General features: G+C 42.0%; 1 protein-coding gene across 1 annotated transcript in view; it reads left to right on the forward strand.

Moving 5' to 3' along the window:
• The first annotated feature begins 6,631 nt into the window (after positions 1–6,631).
• dgkb (diacylglycerol kinase, beta) overlaps positions 6,632–24,604 on the forward strand; it is a 75,541-nt gene continuing 57,568 nt past the window's right edge. Inside the window, exons 1-6 of the mRNA XM_084358237.1 lie at positions 6,632–7,027; positions 10,053–10,192; positions 17,142–17,218; positions 18,829–18,849; positions 19,435–19,582; positions 21,893–22,030. Of these exons, the coding sequence (XP_084214363.1) occupies positions 10,123–10,192; positions 17,142–17,218; positions 18,829–18,849; positions 19,435–19,582; positions 21,893–22,030 (454 nt within the window). The 5' untranslated portion in view covers positions 6,632–7,027; positions 10,053–10,122. The remainder of the gene's footprint in view (positions 7,028–10,052; positions 10,193–17,141; positions 17,219–18,828; positions 18,850–19,434; positions 19,583–21,892; positions 22,031–24,604) is intronic.

Consider the following 24,604-nt stretch of genomic DNA (forward strand, 5'->3'; position numbering starts at 1 on the left):
TGTGACATCACCTATTGGTTTGTGGACTACCGTTTCTGCAGCCTGGAGCCGTCGCCATCTTGTTTTTTTGAAGCCAAAAGTGACCATATTTGGACCAGAGGGTGGCTCTGCGGAGGATACCCTGATTGGATCTGACTGAGAACCTGTGGTCGTAGCGACTCTTCAATCATAAGGTAGCCACATCCTAAATCATACTCTGCTTTATCGTAATTCACATAAATGAACGTCATGCTGTGTCGAAGAAAACTAGAGATTGAGACCATAAACTCATTAGGAAACTGTTTACTGAGGTAACAGATCAACAGGAAAGTAGGACTGAATGATTTTCGTCAAAATTTCTCCAGTAACAAAAAATATTTACCTCAGTCCATATTGCCTTTACTCAGACTGTACAAACAATATGACCGTTAGCTACTAATGGACCCGCTATTCTGTCCATTTATGAATGGAGACTGCTTTCACAATGTCCAGTCCAGTGTTGACAAATATCTTTTTCCATCTCCAGCCTCCAGCAGTTGTTAAGAGCCTGTGATCCTCGCAGAAAACACACAGCATGCAGATGATAAAATAATTAACCAAACTGTCAGGTTAACATATTATTCCAGAGTTCAGCTTGACCACAGACTGCTGAGGCCTCCAAATGATGCTTTTAACTCCGCCGCCGCTCGACTCTTAATGTTAGTATACGACATTAAGGCAGGCAGCACAACATGAAGGATAGCTGCAGGAAGGTTTGAGGAGAGGTTTTCTAGCAAAGCACTAAATCCCTTGTTTTGCAGTGTTGACCATATCATTTGCTGACTGAGGTAGCCTTTTTGAGAATGCTTCACTGAATTTCTTACTTTTTTAAGAGTTATCATTGTCTTTAGATCCAGCTCCATCTCTGGGTTTTCGCTCTGACACATTTTTGTTGTTCATCATTATGATTCTTGACTTTTGCAGTACTTGTTTTCACTTGGGTTGTGACAGTCCTTGCCTATAAACCGATGTTTGATTCTGATTCTTCCTTCTTCTTTTTCTTCAGTCTCATGCTGCTTAACAGGAAAACAAATAGAATATATATATAAAATATTCACACAAAAGAGATCAGCGCTAGACAGCCAGCCATACATTTCAGTCCATTTATGGAGACAAAGGGATTGGATGTGAATTTTCATTGATGCAGAGTGTGATGCAGTCAGTTTCCAGGGAGGCTGTCTGCAGCACGCCTGACCCACATGCATAATGACCTCAAGAGATCTCATGATGATGCAGGTCTGATGCATTCAGCAGAGACAGGCTCGTCTGACGTGCATCTATTGTGACATCTGCACCTAAAACACAACAGATGTTAATACAGAGGAATATTAATTAATGTGCAACAGTGGTACCTAATCACAAAACATACTTGGAGACTAAGGCTGCAACTAACGATTGTCGTCATCGGTGATTATCTGTCGATTATTTTCATTATAAATCAATTATGCTGTGAAAAATGCTCATCAATTTTCTGGAGCGCGAAATAATGTCTTCAAATTGATTCTTTTGTCCAAAAAAACAGACTGAAACCTGAAAAACTCTTTTACTGCCATAAATGACAGGAAGAAGCAGCAAATCTTTAATAATAATAATCCATTTTGTTTTACCTTACTCCCTCTGCAGATGGAGTTTGATCACTTGACATGGTTAAGTCGACTAAAAAAAAGTAAAAAATATATTTTCATAATCAAACGAATCACCAGAATCAGTGTTCGCAAAGTATGTTTCTGCAAAACCAGTTAAATTAAAACTTGACATTTCTTTATGTTCCAGCTTTATGTTTCTTTAGGTTCAATTTTCTATTTCTCTCGTCCCAAAGCTGTGCTCGTGCTCCGTTTACATAAGGCACACACTTGGTTAGGGTTAAAAAAACATCATGGTTTGGCTTCAAACACTTGTTTTGGTCGCCACAAACATGATTGGAAATTATCCTGAGGTCTCCTAAAAAATATCCAGTGGTGTCAAATGTTGAACCGCAAACTTGAACTGCGCTCACTGGCTTGGTCGTCTTGTCGCCTGTAACTCCACCACCATCCCCTACACACCCTGAATTGAAAGTCAAGTCATAAACCTGTAATGAAAACATGATAAAACTCATTTTGTACAAATATCAATGTGATATGTAGCCTATGAAAACCTATGTATGTACGGACATATCTGAGGTTTGCAGCAATATAAATAATATAACAGCCCAACAATGGATCACAAATCCACAGAGTATTATCACCCAAATCTGCAGGATTACATCAGCATACAGAGCTTTGTAGCATCTTTTGTTTTGGGCACTGAGCTGTTTTCAGGGAAACGGCTCTAAAAACCCACTGTAGACTACCTGGCTGCCAACAAACAGCAGACGGCTACAGTTAGCGGCTATAGCTTTGCGAATGTAGTGGAGCATTTAGCAGAGCCAGATATTTCCCTCAGGGGTTGTTTGACACCAAACCAGAGCAGGGAGGTGGCCAAAAACACGACTCCAAATGAATGATAATGCCTGCTGGATGTGTGAAGAAGCAACTGTTTACTACCACGATCACATTTCAACTTTATAAGGTGGTAATATGTCAGTGATGTTTTTACAGCTCATTGCTTTTCCATCCAAACGATACATTAGCAATTTTTTAAAACAATGCCCATATTTATTTGAATTGAATCCAAATGTTCTGCAGTAGATAATGTGAGAGTCCAGATGCTGCTGCACATCACTCTGAGGAGCAGCTGCTCTGTAGTTAACCACTGACAGTCACATGTGAAGGCCGTGTCAATACTTCAACTGCCTCTGCCTCTCTGACACAAATGTAAAGTACCACATGACCTACACAGACGGCCTGGGGGCAGCACTAAAACACAAACGTTATTGGCACTCTGGTCAGCCACCACCCACACACCGCCCATATCTGGGTCATTGTTCAGCGATCTTTCATGAAACTCGATACATGCTGAGGCTTGTGGGTCAGATTAAAATTGGGCTGTCTGTAGGCAGAAAGCTACTTAAAGGTAGAGCGATGTAAAGATTAGCTGAAGATGGACTGGTATATTAAATTAAGATATTAGGTTGGGTCCAGGAAGCAGCATACTTATAGATAAAGCATTTTTAGGCAGAGCACGATGGACTATGTTATTGAGTTATTTATATGTCTCCTGCAGAAGACTTTATCTGTGAACATGTAGACATTTATACTATACAGCAGCTCCACTAGTGTAGCTAGACAAATGTTTGGCTCTTCTCCGAGACAGTATTCTTGAGGAGAGGAGGATATCACTCATTTATTTTCAAGGCTGTCCTCTCCACAACATTTGTTTTTTTCCCCCCTCAAATGGTCAACAACCAAGCATATTGCTAAACTGATCTGTGGCCATCAAAACCATAGCACCGGTCTAAGTTTAAACAGATTAAATGACCCATGTAGTATATTAACACCATTGTGTGTATGGACGACACTTTGTAGGAGCTAGTTGGTTGGATGCATACTATATCATCTGACTTTGACACCCGTCTTTTGTGGCCTGTCCCCCTTCAAAGTCAATTATGGTTACATATAAGAATAAACTTCTAAACTTAAGACGTCAACAGTATGTGGAGAAAAAAGACATCTCTTAGTCCGTCTTACTGAAATGTTTGGGGTGCCACAGGGCTCATAACTTGATCCATTTGTATTTATTGTTTACATATTATGCCAGAAAGTTCCACTTATATGCAGATGACACTCAATTATTTATACCTATGACCCTTTATATGGTGCATCAAGAACTTAGAGAACTCCTTTAGAGAAATGAATTGTTTGCTGTTGGACCAGTATGGCACATCACAAGAATGAACACAAATTTTATCAAAGATTAACAGTTATATTCTTCAATCAAATCAAACAATCAAACAGAAAGCAGTTATGCAACGCGAAGTGTCTTTTCCCAGTTATTTTCTTTTGGCAGTTAGTGTTTTGCACGCTGCTTATGCACCCTGAGCCCCTCGCATTTTTGCAGGAGTGTAATGAACATCTCAAAGTAAAAAGTGCCTGATGTCACTTTCATACTGTCCCTCACACATCCTTAAATAAGTATAATATTGTACCTTGAACTTACCATCATCCAGACGGACCTCCTGGACCAGCTGGTGGTAGTCTCGGTGATTTCTCCAGTGTAACAGCATCTCGCCCTGGATCAGAGTCAGAGCTTCTTCATACAGATGTTGTTTATTCATGAGGTGGCTAACGTTCTACAAACTAGGAAGTTAACTACTTCCAGCTCGCCAAAATAAAACAACCACACTGAACTGTTTTTTTAAAAAAATTTTATCGCAGGCTTCAACAAAAAGGCACTGATCAGATATGTTCAGAATCAATATTTTGTGACTTTGTTCCCTATTGTGTAGATAAAAAATAAGTAAAAGACAATTTGCAAGTTAGTCGTTTATAATCACAATTTCTAGGAAACATTTGATCTTCTGGAATAATGGCCAATAATTTTTTAATTCAGTTGACTGAATTCTTTTTTTATTTGTGCCATGTAGTGTATTTAAATGTGTATAAAGTACCTGCAGCCTATGTTCATATTTAAATGTCATGTTACAGTACGGGTTATATAAGTATACACTGCTCTACTATAAATATTCACTGTTTCTATTGATCAGCTTTCTGCTTTATTGATCTATTTAATGCTAACGTGATCTGTGCGGAGAAACCGAGTGTTCACCTATAATAAACACTTTAGCTGAATTTTCTAAAACGCTGTAAGATTATCATTTTCTCCTTCGTTCTCTGTCTTTGCCGTGCACTCTCTGTGTCTGTATGATCGTTCTGTGCAAACTGTAAAGATTTTTTTACAGCTCATGTGTTGACGCTGAGGCTCTAACCACTGACTTCATTAGTATTGATCCCTTCCAGTGAGGCCACCTAAGAATCTGAGCTCATTTCGACACATGAGCTTATCATGCATCTCTCTGGATGAGAGTGTCGGCCAAATGCCTGAAATGTCAATGGTACTATTTGGAATATTAATGATGGTTGAACACATTTTGCTGCAAGCAGGGCTGCTTTTATTCCAAAACATAATTATACCAAAGAAAAGGTTATTTAATCCTTTGAGATCTATTATGTTGGGACTACTCTGACATATAAAGTAAAGAATAAATATAAATATAAAGAAAAAGAGGGAAAAAAAAAAGTTTTTTCTGTCGAGCTGATGTAGGTCCCACAGAAGGGGACATATATTTTGAAAATGCTCAAAGTTAGTCATTACACCTCCTGTCCCCCGGCATTCTGAGGACTTACGACCATATTGGACAATACCTCACCTCAAAATTTATGTCCAATGCAGAAAGTAATGTGCCTTTTATGTACCAGGGTGTGAGGTTGGTGGAGTGTATGAGTGTGTAACACACAGTGAATCAGGAGACTCGAGATCGAGTAGTGTCACAGACTTGCGAGTAACATTTGTGTTTTTATTAACTGTTAACGCGATCTTAACCTGTTTTTAGTTGCCTAACACTAATCATATTTCCCATGCTTAATTTAACATACCCACAGATTTCCCTGACTGAAACCATATCGTAGTTACAGATATTCCTGTAACTGAACAAACAGTTCTCAAGCATCGGCATCGTCGTCCAGCATAAAGCCAAAATATATAATTTTCCTAACAATAACCAAATGGTTTTTATGCCCAAACCTCATCGTAAAGCTGAAAATTAATTAGTTGAAGCGTAAAGTTTTAATATAGCCATTGTTCCATCTCCTTATGTTAGCCTATGTCTTTGTGTCACCAGAAAACTAAATGGGAAAAAAAAATTGGTCACAAAAAAATCAAACACTGGAAACGCTTGTGTACAACAAGGTACACAAAAATGCAAGTAGGAGCGTGTGAGGAGTGAATCAGGAACTACTTGATAATTCATGAATCGTTAATGAGAAATCATATACTGTAGATAACGATGCTTTATTGGAGAACAGAGATGTTTCATTTAACTTGAAAGGGCACGAAAAGAGTAACTAATATTTAATTAAGTAGTAATTAATGAATCTACTTGGTTGATTCATTATATATCTCCCAGTCTGTTCTTTAGTAACTCATCATTATCTAACATACAGTCCTTAAATCACATTTATTCAGGGGTTACTCATTAACGATTCATTAGTTCTTGATTCATTCCTCACATTTTTGTGTACCTTTATTGTAAAGTGTTACCTGAACATCTTCCTTCTCCTTCTGTCATTATCTTTTTCCTCTCTCACTCTATTTGTCCCCATATTTCCTTCTCTTTGAGCTTCAACCTCCCACCCTCTCTCCTCCCTATTTATCTTCATCTTCCTCTTTTTTCCCGCCTTCTCTCAGCCCTTTGGAGAAGATCTCCCACAGGTTGCTGCACTTACCGCCCGTCGTGTTGAATGCTAATGTGGTCGGCTGATGCGTGCCACGGTGACCAGAGTGGAGATGGCTTGAAAGAAAGAAGGGGAGGTGGGGGAGAGACAGAGAGAGAGAGAGAGAGAGATGAGAAAACGACGGAGAGAAAAGCAGGAGAGCATAACACCTCGGGGTGTTTTTCAGGAGAGGGAGGGGGAAGGTGAGGACCTGAGCCACTGAGGGGAGGGACGGAGGGATGTGACGTGAGCGAGCGGGAGTATGGAAACTGATCATTGCAGGCAGAGCAGCGCTGGTGTTCTCCCCCTCTCTCTCTCTCTCCCTCCCTCTCCCTCTCTCACCACTCCACATCCCCAGCGATGCTGCTCTGACCAGACACCGCCAGAGAAAAATAAACACCATCCACACACTCGTACACTGACATGCAGCTGAGAGGGCTGCTGCTGCTGCTGCGTCTTCTCTCTTTCATCCACAGACACACACTCTCACACTCCATCTAATTACACAACACCCACTCTTGCCTTTGCAGTTGACAGAGGACTCAGAGGAGGAGGAGACGGCAGGAATGTGACTGAGGAGCTTCATCTGGAAACATCTGGCTGGAGGGACTCCTCCCTCGTCCTCTCTCCTATAGTGTTTGACTCCAGCTCTGCAGCAGGTGAGCGGCGTGTTGATATCGCATCCCATTCATGGTGCTGTATGTCGCAGTGTTGCCGCTACCTACTGTATCTGTGTGTCGTGGCATCGGTGTTGTCTTCAGCTAAGGTCTTCTGCAGGCACATGGAGCCACGCTGAATGTCCTCACTGCATCACTGGAGGACAATCAAGCCGATCTGATAACAACTGAAGGGATTTTGATTGTTCAAAGGATACCAGCTGAGGGGTTTTGTAAGAATGCACTGCAGTTAGGCAACACCGGAGAGAGCGAGAGGATGATTGCAGCGCAGTGCACAGCAGGCACATACTGCACACGTCAGTATATTACAGATAGTATCTCTGTGTTGGAATTAGACTCACTGCAGATTTAAGATAAATAACAAGATTCTCTATCTGGATCCCATTTTGCTGTCGGTGCCAAACATTAAACAAGACGTTGCCGAGCGGTTTCTAGTTTCAGCTCCAGCGGCAGATCAAAGTTTATGCGAGGGAGGTTGATTCCCACGCACCCAGCGTGCAAACACAGAAACACTGGTGGCTGCACATTGTGTTGACTGTTGCTTTCCCTTTTTTGATAATAATGACGCTTTCTGAGTGATTTACATCTTGTTTCTATGCCTTGTCATGCAGGGGGATGGAGCATGCATATGAGCATGTATTCACCCATGGATGCGCACACACACTTGCATGAACACACAGGCACACACACACACACAGTCCAAACAATATTACACACATTTATATCTCACTTAAAAGCACATCAATGGATATTATTTACACACATGCACAGGAACACACACAACCATCCTCCACATGAATGCACACGAACACTTGTTGATCCGAAGGTTTCAATTGTCAATAATTGGGGCAAATGTAACACACACGCACACACACACACACACAGATGCCTGAGTGACACCTACACAAACATACAATTACACGCACGCTCGTTCGACGCAAACAAGGAGGGAAAGCAAACAGCAGAGCGCTGATTGTGGCTCGAACAGTGACATATATTTGTGTTGAAGTGATGAATCGGGTCGGCAATAAGAGATTTCTCTTGGCTTTTATCACATGGAAAATATCAGTGAGGCACGTTATCCACCGTCTGATATGATGGACATTCCTCCTTCACCACAGTTACATAATACAAACATCTTAAACCTGAAATTCATTTAATTTCTTTCTTTTTTCCACACTTGGGTGATTCATTTTAATTATCTTCTGTATTTTGCCTTTGGTAACATCTCTTAATCACTCATGGCTTCTAATTTACCTCCAATGAAACACTGGATGTTGGACTCTGTTCAAAAAAATATAAGCACCAGCCTACAAAGGTTTGTTTTAGCTTGAACTCAATCGTGTTGTGATCATAGCAACCAGTCGAGCTGATGCAAGGTCACGTAAAAAAGCAGCGCCAACGCAGCTTTGAATGCTTTTAAAGCCCAAATTAGTTTTCATACAAAGACCCATCCACTTCTCCTCCACTTGTTGCAAACATTTCATGATGCTTCACTCCAAACCAACAGCTGAGCAGGCAGCAGATTTCAGAAATGCAATGCCACAACTATAAACACATCATTCACAAATATTCTTCAATAATCTGGATTTTCCAGGTGTTACCCAAAAGTGATGGGTTTTCAAGACGATGCAGTGACATTTCTGATGTGTTTCTGATTGTTGAATGTTGTTGAATAGCACTTATAACAACACATCCTCAAATCTAGACTGAACTGAATAGGTTGATTGTCAGCGTCTCCCGAAACAACACGACTGTTATGTACCAGACCGTAATCCCACGAGCCAGTTTGGTTTGGTTCAGGCAAGAAAACTACTTGGTTAGGTTCAGGAAAACATTGTGGTTTGGGTTAAAATCACTACGTCACTTATGTCACTTCCATTTGAAATGTACCTATGTTCCCTAAAGTAAGTTATCACGTACGTGACTACCTGAGTAAGTTAATAGTACACATCATTGACTTCTGGTTTCATACTGAACAACTCTGTTAAATGGCATAATCACATAATAAAAGCAGTTAAATAGCTGTCACTAACATACCTAATTCTGAAAAGACTAGCCAGCGGAGCAGTTACGACCTGGCAGTAGGTGTGTGCTTTGTGCTAACATTAGCAGGGGAATGAGTCTGTTGCTTTGGTTCAGGGGCTGTGTGCTTTGTGCTACTGAGTTAGCTGCTGAACGACAGTTTACTGTGACATCTTTGTTATCGTTGCCGTATCCAACTTCACTTAACATTTTCATAATGAATCTAAACAAGGCTATTGTTAGTACTCACCGTTGTCAAGCGAGCATGTTAGTCTTTGCACATTTTGACTGCACTTTCTTTGCCATTCTTCGGCCACTAGCTCGCTAATAGCTTTAGAAATACATCTGCATAGCACAGGCAGGTACGTAGGCTGGGTAGACAGCAAGGTAGCCTGTCCCAATTATTTTCATAGGGGCCGAATGAAACGATTGAACGAGTATATCAGGGTTTTGTTAGCCTTTCATTTTTCTGACAAAATAAGTTTCTAGAATAACTTAGCAACCCTGGCATTAACATTTGTTTCTATCTATATAAAGGTCTCCATCAGTTTCGATTAGCAGTGGATTATGTACTCTGGCTTCATCCAACACTGGCTGGCAAACATGAATGTCAATGCCTGAAATGTCAAGTCCTTGCAACGATGCTGAAAAACATGGCAATCATGAGACAAAGGGACATTTTGGCTGTCGGGCTTGAGATGACAGCTGCAGAAAGAGGAGCGGGCAGGAACACAGGAAACATGACACATCCAGAACATCAGTTTTAAAGCAATGAAGACAAAATGCCAGTTTGACATTTCTGTATGTTTTGATATATCTTCTGTATTTCTGTATCTTACAATGCAGAAGCAATCATTTGATCCTCTGCAGCTCTGTTTCCAATCCAGCCATATATTTGGTCATTTTCACAGCTTTTCAGTAAAAAGAGACGGCTGCGGCTGTTAACGGGGCAGGTGATCTGATGTCTGTTGTTGTTTTCCAGCGTGTGACGCCCCGCTGTGTGTTGCTGTCCGGGGAATGCTCGGTGGACGGAGGGACCAGGTCTCAACACAATGAGCAGCCAGGACAAATGGGTCACGCTGACCCCAGCTGAATTCGCCCTGCTACAAGAATACACTCAGTGTGAGTAGAAGAGGTACTCTGTGCCTGTGTCTGACTGTGATGAAAGGTATTTTTGAAGGTGTTTGTGTGTCTGTCCCTATTTGTTCCTGTTTTTTTTAGCGAGAACAGTCATTTCCCAGCTGACATGACACACCGAGGCAGCTGTTGAAGCTGCTTAGTCTCCGTGTCAAGAGGTGTTGTGAACATTGTTTAACTTTTCACTTAATTTTTACATTTCAACCTTGCATCTCAGAATAGTAACTCTTAATTTCAGTGATGTCTTCAACTTGAAATGAATCCTTTTACCTTTAATAAAATATGACGGTGACAGCTTAGATAGCGTTAGCATCTTTGCTAAACAGCTTCTTCTGGTTTGCTACTGGATAACGACATTATTAGTAATATCAGTGAATAAAATGATAACGTGTAATGTGCAAGGGGTCACTCGTAATGACAAACCCACAATTTTTTGGGCATGCAACTTTACTCACTTTATTTCTGACTCGTAACGGTGTGCACAGCTAAATAATACCTCTCCTGACATACTGTAAATGTTTAAAGGTTACTGTACTTTACTTTTAAAACATCAGGATTGCCTCAGAATTACCAAGTAAAGTAGTTTATGAAATATAGGCTGTACGAGCTAAAGAGTATTTTACATGGAAATTTTGAAGTAATCGTTTTCTTTGATTTTTTTTTTTGATCACTTTACCAGAATTTAAAATTCAATACTAGAATAAAGTTTTTGTCAGTTTGACAGCAGGACTTCAAGCTCCACAGTGTAAAATGTAAAATATATTTTCTTTTGGGCGACATTTTTGTGAATGAAACCTTCATCTGAATGCCTTTGTTAGTGCTAATGATCAAGTCTTACGAACGGCATTCATTACGCTGAAACAAGGAATTGACGACATGTTTGTGCAGCAAGAGGGTTTGTTGAATCTTAAGTTGGGACACTCGAACAAGCAAATCTTGTGGGAAAAATTAAGAGGTTTACAAGATGATCACAATGTTGGAACAATTGAAACAGATGGTCCGGTGTCTGTTCATTTTGAGGCTGTTGAGCCCAGTTGACTGACTCCGTGATCCGAGTTTGTGGTCCAGGCAGACTCTAGTCAGCTAATAGGGCTCAATGGTGTCAGCTATTTGGCTAACGGCAGCTAGCAAAGAGTATAGTGAGCAGCAGCTGCAGGTTCCTCTGGTGATATCTTCAAATCCTGGCCACAATGCATATATGTATTAGCTTAAATTACTATTGCCTTAAATACACTTTACAGGGAGTCAGACTGATTGAAGTCTTCTTTATGTGTTCAGTATTGATGTAGAGTAGTTTCAGGACATGTTTAGCAAAGACTGCAGGCAGGTGACTGCTAGCATTACAGCGTCAAAGGTAGCTAACTCCAAAGCAGTCATATTAAAAGCTGCAGTCTGTAGTTATGCCTTGTCACTTGAAAGACACGTTTGCTAACCAGTAGCCATAAAGACAAAGCTAAACACTGGAGTTAACATACAAGCTAGCAAGCTAGATTTATCAACAAGCTACGTAGCTCAACTGCAACATCGTAAGGAGATATGTGCTATTGCGAGTATTACTGTAACCGCAACATATCAAGCAGGGGTACTTACTTGTCCAGCAGAAAAGCAGCCAACTCTGCGTCGCTCTCGAGTCCTTGCAAATCCCTCAGCTCCCTCCACCTCTGAAATGACGCTCCGATATTTATCCTAGTTTTATTTCTGGCACGGTCCAATTCTTTCTTTTTACACTGCTTTTCTTCGTCAGTCTTTTTCCACTCTGTTGCCTCTCCGCCATTGTTTGCAGTTTGAGCTTGAGCTTGAACCTGACTGACCAAGTGAGAGCAGGCCCTGCGCGGGGGAGGGGCACTGCCGAGTATGCACTGCGCAAGGGAGGGCAGTTGCCATGTATGCATTAGCATGATTGACACTTCTCAGACACGCCCCTTGGCTCTGATTGGTTGTGTTGATTCAGGAGCGGTGGATTCTGGACCCACAGACAGTGGACTTTTTCACAGTTGATCTTTATCTTATTCTACTATCAGATCATGACAATTTTAGCAAATATAACAAAAAAAAGAGTTACAGACATAACTTTGGGTATATTTTGGTGGCTAGCTTGATTGCTAACGAGCTACAATATGGAAATAAGCTAATTTTCCAGGTGTTGGAAGGTGCATTTTTCCTCTTTCAGTGAAGGTTAGCTGTCTTGTGCTAAGCTAACAGGCTAAACACTTTTTGGACCAGTCCCATCAATGGGACGCAGAGATGACACTAAAAGCAGAACAGTATATTTTCCTCTCCTCGTTACCTCGAGTGTGTGAAGTCTCCGTAAGTTCCCAAAAGTATCGGGTGTTTTGACTCGAGGACATTTTTCGCTTCATCAGATCGGGTTTTTGGAAAGTTGTCAAGAGCTGGATTTCTGCTTTCACATCTTCAGTAATCCTCCTCACACATTTAAGTCCCCGCACACCAAGACAAATTATCTCAGATAGCATCAAACCATCGAGTTAACAATAACAAGAGAGCACCTCGGTCTGCTGTACGACTCAAATCACCGCGGTTGATCTCGAACAACCCTCGTTCTGATGATAAAATTTTGACATTGTGATTGCCGACCGTTCGTCTTGCTGATGTAGGAAGCTCGAATCGCTCGAGCATTTAATCTGTGTGGTGCCGTTTTAGCTCTGAATGATTCATTCGAAACGCAACAAATGGCTCCCTGCTCACCAGACTGTGCTCTGGATGCCTGGAGTTTATGTTACGCTCCAAGATGTTGACACATTTCATCATTTGAAATGGTACCAGGGATGGAAAATATGACGATACCTGGCAGGCTAACTAGGAGATGTTGTGCACCACCCACGCATAGTTTTGGACTGACTTTGAAAGTCACAGTAAATCGTTTGTAGGAAGACAAACAATGGAATTAACTACGGACAAGAAATAGACTCGTGAGGTGTCCAACTCCTAAGTGCTTTTTGTGTCAACTGTGCTCGTAGGATATATTTTTAGAGCTATTTTCAGTGTCAAACACGAGATGTTTGAGGCATTCCAGCCAGTGGAAGGGTTATTATTTGCCATTCACAGCAGCGAGTATGAATCTCAATAATTAATGCTTTTCACCCAGGATCCCTTGTACCAGTGTTTCACTTTGGTTATGACATTTCTCCCTTTAATTGCTCTGAGCTCGCTAACATCGTCCCCTACTCTAAAGGAAACTCCCCAGCTCTCCGTACGAGCGAGTCAGGGTCTGGTTCTAGTTTCTCGTTGAATTAAACAAGAAAATGTTTTGAAGAGGCTCAACGATGCAGCTTGAAATGAAGATTGTGTGGGGATAGGAAGCAGAGAGCGTAAAGAAAAAAAAAAAGCAAAGAAGCAAGAGAGAGACTCGTAAAGCGTCTTAGTGTGTGTGCATGTCTGCGTGCAGGCGTGTGTGCACGCTAGACAGATTTGGATAATCATGTTTCAACGAGCTCAGGGCGAGTCTTTGTGCACCGAGCAGCTACAGGTTATAAAATATCCCATTCTCTGAGCCGCAACAATGGGCATCACCTTCCCTCCTCATCTCTCCCCTTCATCTCCCCCTACTACTGTATTACTCCCTTTCTTCTCATTAAAGTGAGCTATGCACACTCTCATAACATTTTAATAGCTGTGCGCCTAGTCGGGCACCGAGGATCTGACTCACCAACAATTAGAGTTTGTCTTTATGCGATGTAATTGCGAATGCACAGAACGTAGCAGCTACACAGAGGACAAAAAATCCTTTACATTTCAAGGTAAAGATGCTCTTCAGTGTGTTTATGTATAGAAAAACACATGAAATGAGTCTCGTCCTCAGATTTCTTCGTGCCACACAATGGAGAGAGAAAATTCATAGTGCCCGTTAAATGTGACAAGCAATCAGCGGATACATAATCGCTCTCCTCCGTAATGGTTTTGTGTCGACGGCGTTTCTAATAAAGATGGTCAATAATGATGACACACTCTCGGCCCGACGTGGCATTTATTTCTAGTCACTGTTGGTAAAAATGCATCCAGAGAAAAATCAAAGATCCAAAGCCATTAGTGCAGGAGGCGACAAAATGTCACAACCAACACAAAGCTGTTAATGGAAGCTCAACTGCACGTCTGAGAAGAAGCCGAATATCAGCCAGTATTCAACACAGGATATTTGTTCTTCAGGATCTGCAGGATGTAGACTTTATGTTACAGCTGATGTCTACTTCAACACATCCTCATACGTAAATGACTCAATAGATTGGGTGAAAGTGCTTCCAAAACAACAAACTATACACCGTCCACAAAACAATGTGATGGTTACAGTGTATCTTTAGGTTAGGTTTAGGAAACCACTCAGTTAGGTTCAGGAAAACATTGTGGTTTGGCTTAAAATAGCTACTTAACTTATATAAATTCACTTATCTTACTTAATCTATGTCACCTTACTTAACTACAGTAATAAGTTGATATCTCACCATGACACTGGACACAAACTGCAGTCTCCTCCCTGTCTTGCCCGACAAATAGAAGTTTCGTTGGCGACACGTCGACCAAATGCCGAATCTTCCCAACTAGCAAACGCTTCCCTTGCTACGTCTTTACAACGTAACTCGTGCCAACATCGACAACACGTGTGCATTTGGGGCTGGATGAAAGTCCCGTGCTTGTTTATCTCACCCATCCTCCCCGACCTCCTCCCTTTGCAGACTTGTATTATATATTTTTATACTACTTCAACTGACTTCCTCCTCTGCGTCCGTAATAATTACTACGGCTGCTAGAGGTCGCTGCCTAACAACAGACGTCAGTATGAGTCGTAATAAGCTGACCTGAGCTGATCACACTGTATAGATGTTTTCCAACCTTTTTGGCACATTTTCTGAAAGGTTACGGATACGGCCCAACGCAGCAGTGAGTCCGGTAGTCGTAGGGGGGTAGTTTAGTAGTTTAGCCAAAAGTTTAGGCGAGACACGACCACAGAACAAGAGGAAGAAGTTTTAAAAATGGTGGAACTTTTTGACGAACAGTTGGGAGGAGATTGGGAATTAAATGTGAGCTCGACGATGATGAAGGAAAAGTGGAGGTCAATGCGAGACCGATTTGACTCTTGACGGTTATATCGTTTAATATGAACGTCTATTTCACGAACTAGAGACAGATCAGTCTCTGTGACGTCTGATCTTTTTGGGATATTTGTAAAACTAAAGTTAAAAAATGTTCCTCAGTCTGACACATACTGTAACCCTAACCCTATGTTTGACTGCTCCTGTACTTTACCGTCTTACCTGCGAGGCTGAACCGTTAATACTCGTGCTGACTATCAATCAGCGACACGCTGTGCAGTTTCCTGAACAGCAGCGTTACCTCAGGCTCTCTGGCTGCTCCGTTCAGATAATGGCAGGTTAAAGTTTTACTTCAAAACTTTTCTCCGGTGCAGAACTGCTGGAGAAGCAGACATAATTTCATTAAACGGAGGACGCAAAGATGTGTGCTAATAAAAACCTGCGTAGAGGTAAGAGAGCTAATATGAAGCACTAACTTTAACAGCCATCTTAATGCAATTTGTGATGAGCAGAGAGCGGCTTGTGCTCGGAGATGAACCAGGCCCTCCAGTGCCTGTGAGAAAATGGTTCCTCTAATTAACTTCTATAACATTAGAACGTGGTATCTGTGGCGCAGCAAATTGATTTAGCAGTGGGGCTCATAAACGCTCTGCAGCATGCCGTAATTATCACACCGGATCTCATTCAGATCGAGTTATTTTTGGCTATAACTGAGCGCCATCATGCCCACTTTTCTCAAAACAGGTGAATAAAATGCACCATTGTGTGGTGATGGTATTACCTTCACCGAGGAGGAAATGTTCTCGCCGTGTATGTTTTTTGTCATGTTCTTTTTAAGCATTTCAATATAATGTGACAGAAAAAGTGAAAGCACGTACAATTACGGTCACTATAGCATTAGCAATGGTTAGCATGAATACGAGAAGCAGCAGGAAACTGCTAGCCTAGCTCTGATTGCTATTACATCTCTAACAACAGCATATCCTTCTGGGCAGCACGCTACTTCTCTGCAGCATCTGTTGCTGTATTGCTAAATGTAGTCGGTGGTTCTGGTCGATGTACGAGTGTGTTGGTACCAAAACTGGCAACTTCTGCTCGTCATGGCTCACCAAGAAGTAAATCCTACATGTAGCTCCCCAAAAACCACAACGTTGGGTTTTTTTTACATTTCTGGTCTGAGATGCAGCAGTTTAAATCTGAGCTTTGGAGCCAGTGTAGCTTTTACTCCATGCTCTCCGTCGTCATGCTAGGCTAACCACGCTCTCGCTGTTCTGTCCAGGGCTGTGTTTTATACGTAGACGTTAGCTTGATGCCAATCTTCTCCTCTAACAAAAATATTGAAAGCGTTTCCACACGTTTACCCGTTAACACGTGCTGCTAACAGCTGTAGTTTGTAGCTACACTTACTTACGCAAGCCTCCAAAAGAAGTTGATATCGCGAAAACCACAAAAAGTTTGCAAGATTAAATACAGAACAGCAGATTTTAAGTCCTCACCTCGGATGCTGACATGGCCGCGTTAGCGTAGGCTATACTTTCTCACAGCTCTGACTCACAAATGGGGGTGCATCTCCCTGCAGACCTCATGATGCTGCATCCACACCGAGTTTATGATCTAATCAATCATTGTGCCGAGCGCTTCTTCAGCTCATAGCGGCGCTGACAAAGTCCAAAGAATTCAGATCCATAAACACGACTGCTGCTTGTTTGACCACTTAGTCCAGACTCGTTTCCATCACCTTGAGAATAATCTGCGTTCAACAAGACTTGCTCAGACTGTTTAAACCCCCACACATGCCGTCTTTGCTGAGTGTGCTTGTAAATCAAACCTGTGATATAAATGAATGTTTAATATTAAACGTATACCGTACCTCTGTGTTGTTTCCTCAGACTCGACCAAGAAGCTGAAGGATGTGCTGCAGGAGTTCCATGGAGATGGTGTCCTGGCCAAATACAACCCAGAGGAGGTATGTACAGTTTATATAGCAGATAGTTTATAATCCAGCTGAACTCATGGCCCCCGTACAGCACGTCCACCTGCATACAGACAAAAGCTGAACAATGAATACGTCTTGTAGCGCTGGCTGATCACCGTGTGTCTTTATTTCGGTACTTCTCTGAAAAATCATGTCACGAACACAGAACAATGTTTTATTATTTCATTTTTTTGATTATGTAATAATAATTTCTCTGCACACGTCTTCGAGAGGTCTCACTCTGCTTTGTTCATTTTAATCAAAGAGTATTTCGACACACGAGCGGCCATTGTTGCACGAGAAGCAGCTGAAAGAGTTTGTTGCCGCTGAAACATTTATCCACTTATATCACCACGATAACACAATTTTCAAGGTTGGCATTTTGTATTTAGCTTTGACAGCAGCGTGGGAGGGTTAATGGGGTCTGGAGAATAATTACCTGTTTCACTTCCAACAATAGTCTTCGCTACACTAACTCACAGGTGCACAAACACACACAAACACACAGTAAAAACTGGGTAAGGTAAAGTAAAGGGAGTACATTTGGGCGAGAGTTTCCAATAAATAAGTCAATCTTAATTAGCAGTATTCAATACATCTTTTGATATATTGTGCATGCATTAATAACTGTTGCATGGCAGTTATAAAATACTTAATGTAGCAGCAGATAAAGGGATTTTTCTCCTCGTACCTGTAACTACATTGTTTTTGTGTGATTTGCAGAGTTTTTGAAATCTCAGCTGTAGAAATGTTTTTTTTACTTAATGGTATTTGCTTGTGTTGCTCCGAAAAACTCAACAGCAACGTCTCTTTCTAGAAATCACGACCCAATTACTTGAGATTATTTCACCACCCTTGTTGTGAGCAGTTTCATGAAGGGACTGTTTTCTTTCTTTCAACAAGCTACGCCCACCGAATAACGTTAGCCGTGACGTTAGCTCTGACGTGAGGTGTAACTTTTGTGGGTGGTTGTGGCTCAGGGGTAGAGCCAGCATCTTGTTATCGGAAGGTCGCTGGTTCGATTCCCATGTTCTGCATGTTGAAGTGTCCTTGGGCAAGATACTGAAGCCCAGACTGCTCCTGATGTGCTGGTCAGCACCTTGCATGGCAGCCACCGCCATCAGTGTGTGAATGTATGAATTACTGTAAGTCGCCTTGGACAAAAAAGCATCTGCTAAATGCCCTAAATGTAAATGTAGCCATTAGTTAGCTAGGCTGTCGTCCATTAGTCGATGCACGCTTCCTTCTGCATGGTGACATGGAAAGAAAATAGTTCCTACATGAAAGAAGAAGTTCTGTGGATGATCTTGAGTAACCAGGTCACGATTTCTGATTTCTGGGAAGAGACATTGCTAAGTTTTTTTTATATATATACGGCCGACAACTCACCCTGATGGATAAATAGCACTACCGGTAAGAAGAGAAATGTGTATTTTTTATCTTGAGGTGAACTGTCCCTTTAATGAACAGAGCTAGACACTCAGCTAGTCTTTGTGATAATGCCTGTGTTAAATGTAGGATGTTTTTTAATGTAACAACTGCTCGATGCATCCTCGATCACGTTGCTTTCTTTCTTCCTTCCTTCAATGCGGCGGCTTCAGAAGCAGGAGATCCTCACCCAGGTAATCTCTTCCTCTCTCTTATTTATTTAATTGTTTGTGTGTTTTGCAGAGCGCTCACACGATTTCTCGCTAAACGACTCGACTCTCTCCAGCAGCAGCGGAGCAATAAAAGAAAGGAAATTAAAGGTGTTTCTAGAGGCCACCATGCAACATTTCCAGGGAAATATTACTCACCTAAAGTGTCTTTTCCTCGAACTGGTAACAACTGAGTTAATGAGCAAAAATGTAAGAGATCGTTTATGTGTTTCGGTTGACGCAGATTCAGCCAAACAGACACTTGGATTAGGCTGTGAGTCTAAATGTTTGAAAAGTAAAAGCACAAACACTGAATACTGCATTTAAACGGCTCTCTAAAAGATTTTCACCGACCTCGTCTGCAAAACACTTCAGGCATCTTCCTGAGTGCATCTGTAACATGAATACTGCAAGCGATCTCAGACTGAGCCCCGAATGTGAAACACACCAACATCCTCTCTTCATATTGAAACTCATCTGTATTTCCTTGAAGCCTTGAAGCCTTGAAGGCTGTAAGGCCGCGGCTCGCTGTGACAAACGTGCTCTTTTTTTCTGTCCTGGTTTTTTTAGGAGATCGACTTTGAGGGCTTCAAGGTTTTCATGCAGACGTTCCTGGAGAGCGAACTCCCCGAGGAGTTCTGTCAACACCTCTTCATGTCGTTTAGCAACAAGGGACCCAAACCCAGTCCCTCATCTTCTGACAAGCCCAGAGTCTCTGGTAAGTGTAGAGAGGAAATCTTAACCTTAACAAACCCCTCGAGATATAAACAGCGTGTTGGTGTTGCTGATATTTAGACACCGTTGCAGCTTTTGTTGCAGCTAATTCGTCACGTATTTCTTACATTAATTTACTTTGCAGCATCATGAAAGTTTCGAAGCTTTACTTTCTCTTGTTGTGTGAAAGCAGAGCCATTTCTTTTTCTGTTCGGTGCCTTCAGATGATAACAGATTCCCTGCCAAGTCCAGCCCGGTGGCCCACAATGTAAATTGTAGTGTTGAGGCTGCCAATTGTCTTGGCAAAGCTTTTGTTTGTTTACAGCTTTCATACTAATATCTCATTCTAGTGTGGTAATGAGTTACTGATATAAAAATGGCGCACGTAACACGTCAGCCAACTTCCGAGACTGCCTGATGTGTCAGGTGAATTATTGAGGCTTTATGTAATTCAACGTAGGTATCCAACCTATAATTTGGTGTTTTCAAATGTCTTTATCCACTTTGACAGTGACCCATCAGACGTCTGACACCATGTCCTAACTGCATGTGACACAAGCATCAGTAAGACAATTAGCTTGATTTCATTGTTTCCTGTTGAAGTGTCCTAAATGGCAGCGAGCGACGCAGCGTTGTGCATTGTTCTCTGTTTTCATTTCTGTCACTCACATTTAAGATGAGTCAGGATGAGGAACGGTGGATGCAAGTGAGAAGTTCTGTATTCAATATTGTCTCCTTTTACTGGAGTGAAAAAAATCATAAAAACTTCCCAGTATAAAACGTGTTTTCTGTTAAAAAAGTACAAACGTAGAAGCTGTCTTAGCAAACCCACCCATCTCTTACACGAGTGTTGAAGACTCCAGTCTGACTGGCAGCCTCTGATAGTCAGCACTCATGTCTCAACATGAACAACAGATGGTTTGGAAAATAGGACATTATCGAGGCATGAACACAAGATTATCATGTCTCGCGGGCCTACGAGCGTGATTTGTGACATCACAAATAATTCGGAAGCCAATTCTGGTCCAGTATTCAGCAGGCACAAGTGCAATGTGGAAACTTCAAGCCTCCCGTGCACAAACGCTGATGATGGACTTCATATAATCCGGGATTTTTAATGAGGGTGAAGGAACAGGAGCCATTTTAAGGATTTTAATGTGGTAAAGCATGTCCAACACAGAGATAAGAGACTTTTTATGTGTGTTAACACATGTGTGGAGGAGACGTTTGATCATCTGTGTCATCAAACAGTGACTGTACAGCAATTTATCAATACTTCCAACACATCTTAAAGACTAGGTTCTCCTGCCAACACAAGAATTATGTGTAGTTTTGCTCATTATGCTAATAACTGCTGCAGGCTTAATGAGCTACAGCTGAGCGTGTAGTGTGTAAACATGAAAGATGTTAGTTTCCAGAAAACCAGAGTTCCAGTGGTTGAAATAGTGGTTCACTTCAGCAGAGATCGTCCTGTCCCTGAACAGCACAATCAAAAGATTTATTATCAGGTAAAAAAGAAAATGTTCCCCAGGTCGAGGCAGCATTCAGAGGCTGGAAATTGAAAGAGTCCACTTGAGGATTGAGCAGTGATGAAGTAGATTTACAGTAAAAAGTGAGCGAGTTCAATCTAAATCTGTAGATTCAGCAGGCGCTCCTGAGCTGGCGTCATTACAAACCTAAATTTAGAGTTGTTAGCTGGTAATTACCAATTACTTAACATGAAATTTGTGGACCTGTAAATGAAGCGTAATCCAGGGTGGAAACAGCTAACGTTGTATTACCAAAGCATTTCATTTCTGTGTGGCAGACTTCACACAGCATGTGTCCTGTCCAGCTCTCGCTTGCCAATAATTTCATAAAATCCAAAATATCTCTAAATATTGGGCTCGTTTTAATCACTCTCTGTCGATCTCTGCCTCCCTCCGCCACATCTCGAAACAAATAAAAGTAACGTTGCAAAAGTAACGTTCGCCCACAACTCGGTACAAGAGAGCGTTTGCAACATAACGATCAACAATCCACCAAGCAGGAGGCTGCCAGCTCCCAATTATGCTCTGTCACTCCTCGTCCACATCGTGATGAAACCAAGAAACCAAGAAATATTCACCCCTCTAGCATGAATATAGCCTCTGAAAACAAAGTGTCTGATAAGGCTTAAACTGTTTGTTTGCCTTTTGGTGAAGTGCACACCACCCACCACTGATCAATACGACTGTATGACTAATGTCAGGCCTCCCGGCCCAGCCCGGTTGTGTGGCTAACATTAGAGGCACTGTGGAGGATGTTTTGACCTTTCCTCTCCATCTCCCTGCAGGGCTGAAGCTGATCAAAGGCAACTCGACCCCTCTGAAGACGCCCGCGCTGCCCCAACCTCTGGACACGGTGCAGCTGAAGGACATCGTGTGTTACCTCTCGCTGCTGGAGGGCGGGCGTCCCGAGGACAAGCTCGAGTGTGAGTGTCGCTCCGAATCACACGACTTCAGGTTCCTCTGTTGAAAATACAGTATGACAAGTACGACAAGCATCTGAGGGTCGGTGTGTAGAAAGTAGATAAGTCCTGATACAAGAATACACAAATACAAATACAGAACCAGGAAATTGAGGCACTGAGAGGCAGAATTAATGTCATCGCCTGAGTTTAACCTCGGTGGGTGGAAGTCACGTCAGACTGAAGCCCGGGGAGAAAGTTAAAGGGTGAGAGAGGACGAAGCTCATGCCACAAATCTTTGCTCTGCAGCTTTGTGGAAAAATGCAACGTCATGCCGCAGCAAGTAGCCGATTCTCTGAAGCTTTAAATAACAACTGTAGCCTTCAGCTGCCGAGGTAATCGAATCTAATGTGATCTAAGAGCCTCTCGGACGCTTCCTGTTTTAGGGAAAAAGTCAAATATGCAGACTGGAGCTGCGTTCTGAGTGGATTCATTTCTCTGAGGGAGGTTTTTCTTTCTGCTTAACGAGCTCATTGTGAAGTTTGACCTGGATGCTGCAGATGGTCGAATAGACAGAAACATGTTTACGTCAACATTTAGGGTTATTTAGGACAGTGGATCTCAACCAAGGCAAACTTCTTCTATGTCATTTTAATATGACAATGTTGATAACAGTCAAATGTCTTAATATGTGTACTGTTTGTCTGCAAGCTTTATTTTGAAAGTCTAACTTGACCGTGGAGCCCGTCACGTTCAGAACTGACCCTGGAGGGGTTGGTACAGTAGAGCGTCTTAAAGCTCATGCATGCTCAGTGTTAGATATGCATGCTGATGTGGACGGAGCCTTCTGTTCATTTTACACATCTTTCTGCATATTTTCTGAAAGCTTACGGACACGGACCACTGGAGCGGTGCCTCCGACTCGTAGAGGGCAGTGCGGCAGTGTAGAGGAAGAGGAAGAAGGCTTAAAAATGGCAGAAACTTTTTGAGGAGAGTTGGTGAGAAGTTGTAAACATCTGTATGAGGTTACTTGGCAAATAGTTACAGAACAGCTGGGAGGAGATGGTAAAGGAAAAGTGGAGGTCCCTGCGGAAATTATTTGACTCTGAGCGGCGCCCCCGAGTGGCTGTATTGCTTAACATCCATGCCGACGTGAAGGATGCGTGATGAAAGTATAGTGGGTGATATCGTTTGAAATGTGTGTCTAGTTTTGTACGTAAAGGGAGGAGAAATGAGCCTTTAGTTTGAAGGTTAAGGCCGCTGACCAACCTGCAGGAGGTATGAGGACGTGTTGCCTCTTTACTTGAACAGAGTCTTATTCGGGGCAGAGAGGGTAAATTGAAAGTAATAAATTCAGTGACAAGGCAGACAGATAAGGTGTCGCCTCCTGTAATGTTTACAGTGCAAATCACTGACATTCAGTCTGGGAATACAAGAAATATAGAGCTGCTAAACCCAGTCCAGGTGAGAAGAAACTATACTGCCGGGATGTCTAAGTTTGAATCTGATCCAGATCTTACCGAATCATTATCCTTGAGACCCACCTTCAGAAGAAAAGACAAAACAATGAGCCGTTTGTTGAAGCTGCCAGGTTTCTCAGCACCTTTTGTTCAGGTTTGAAGTTCAATAAATGTGAGTTATATCTGCTGAAAGTAGAAGACGCATTTGAAAAGCCGACAGAATGAAACGACAGCGACTGAATGAAAAATCAATGAGTCATTACTATTAATTAATTTTATTGTCTATGTTCTCCATCTGTGCTCCGTCCACTGAGGTTTATCTCGACCGCAGACATTATTTCTGTGCGTGCTTCTTCAGGCTGTGAGAAACGATCATCCACATAAGATCCTGTCTGCGAGGCTGACGTGACATCAGCCTGAAGCTCTGAACAGAGTATTTATGGTCGAGATATCGAGTTTTCTATAAGCAACACCAAAGACGGTGCAGTGAATCTCTGGTGTCGATGTGAACAGTTCTTTGTTTGCTTTCAAATATTTACTCTGAATCTTCTTCTTTCTGTCTTTTTGTGTGTTTTTTTCTCCCTCGGCATTTCATTTTTTTTAAAAACAAGACAGTTTGAAGGTCTTTCTGGTGTGTTCGGCAGTTTTAATAAGCCCATTCAATCAAACTGTGTCCCTCTTGTTGTGTTGTTCTTCCCCCCCTGGTGATAATAATGGAGTTTATAGATTTGACTGACTATCAAGTGAGATTCGGTCTCCGTGTCTTTGTTTGGAAATGATCGGCGCGGCTCCCGTAAAGCTTCTCCAAAGGGACGTTTGATGCCTCGTGATCGCAGTTTATTGACACGTCTTCCCGCGTCCCCGAATAGCATTTATCACATCATTTATTCACAGGGCTGCGTTGCTTAATTGGACATCAGAATTTTTTTTTTTTTTCTGTGTTGCTGTAATTCTCATCCATCTGCTGAATTATTGAGCAGAGGAGCGCTCATTAAGCACAGGGATGACTAAATAATTCAGCCGACGCTGCCTGTGTGTGGGCACATCATGGATTTATCTGTGGATGATGCCTTATTGAGCGATCGCTCTACAACGCTGTGATCCTGACTGCTGTTATTTCAGGGGTGGATGGCTCCCT

This window comes from Pagrus pagrus (assembly GCF_965226575.1).
Source record: "Pagrus pagrus genome assembly, chromosome: 7".
In the NCBI taxonomy this organism is placed as follows: Eukaryota; Metazoa; Chordata; class Actinopteri; order Spariformes; family Sparidae; genus Pagrus; species Pagrus pagrus.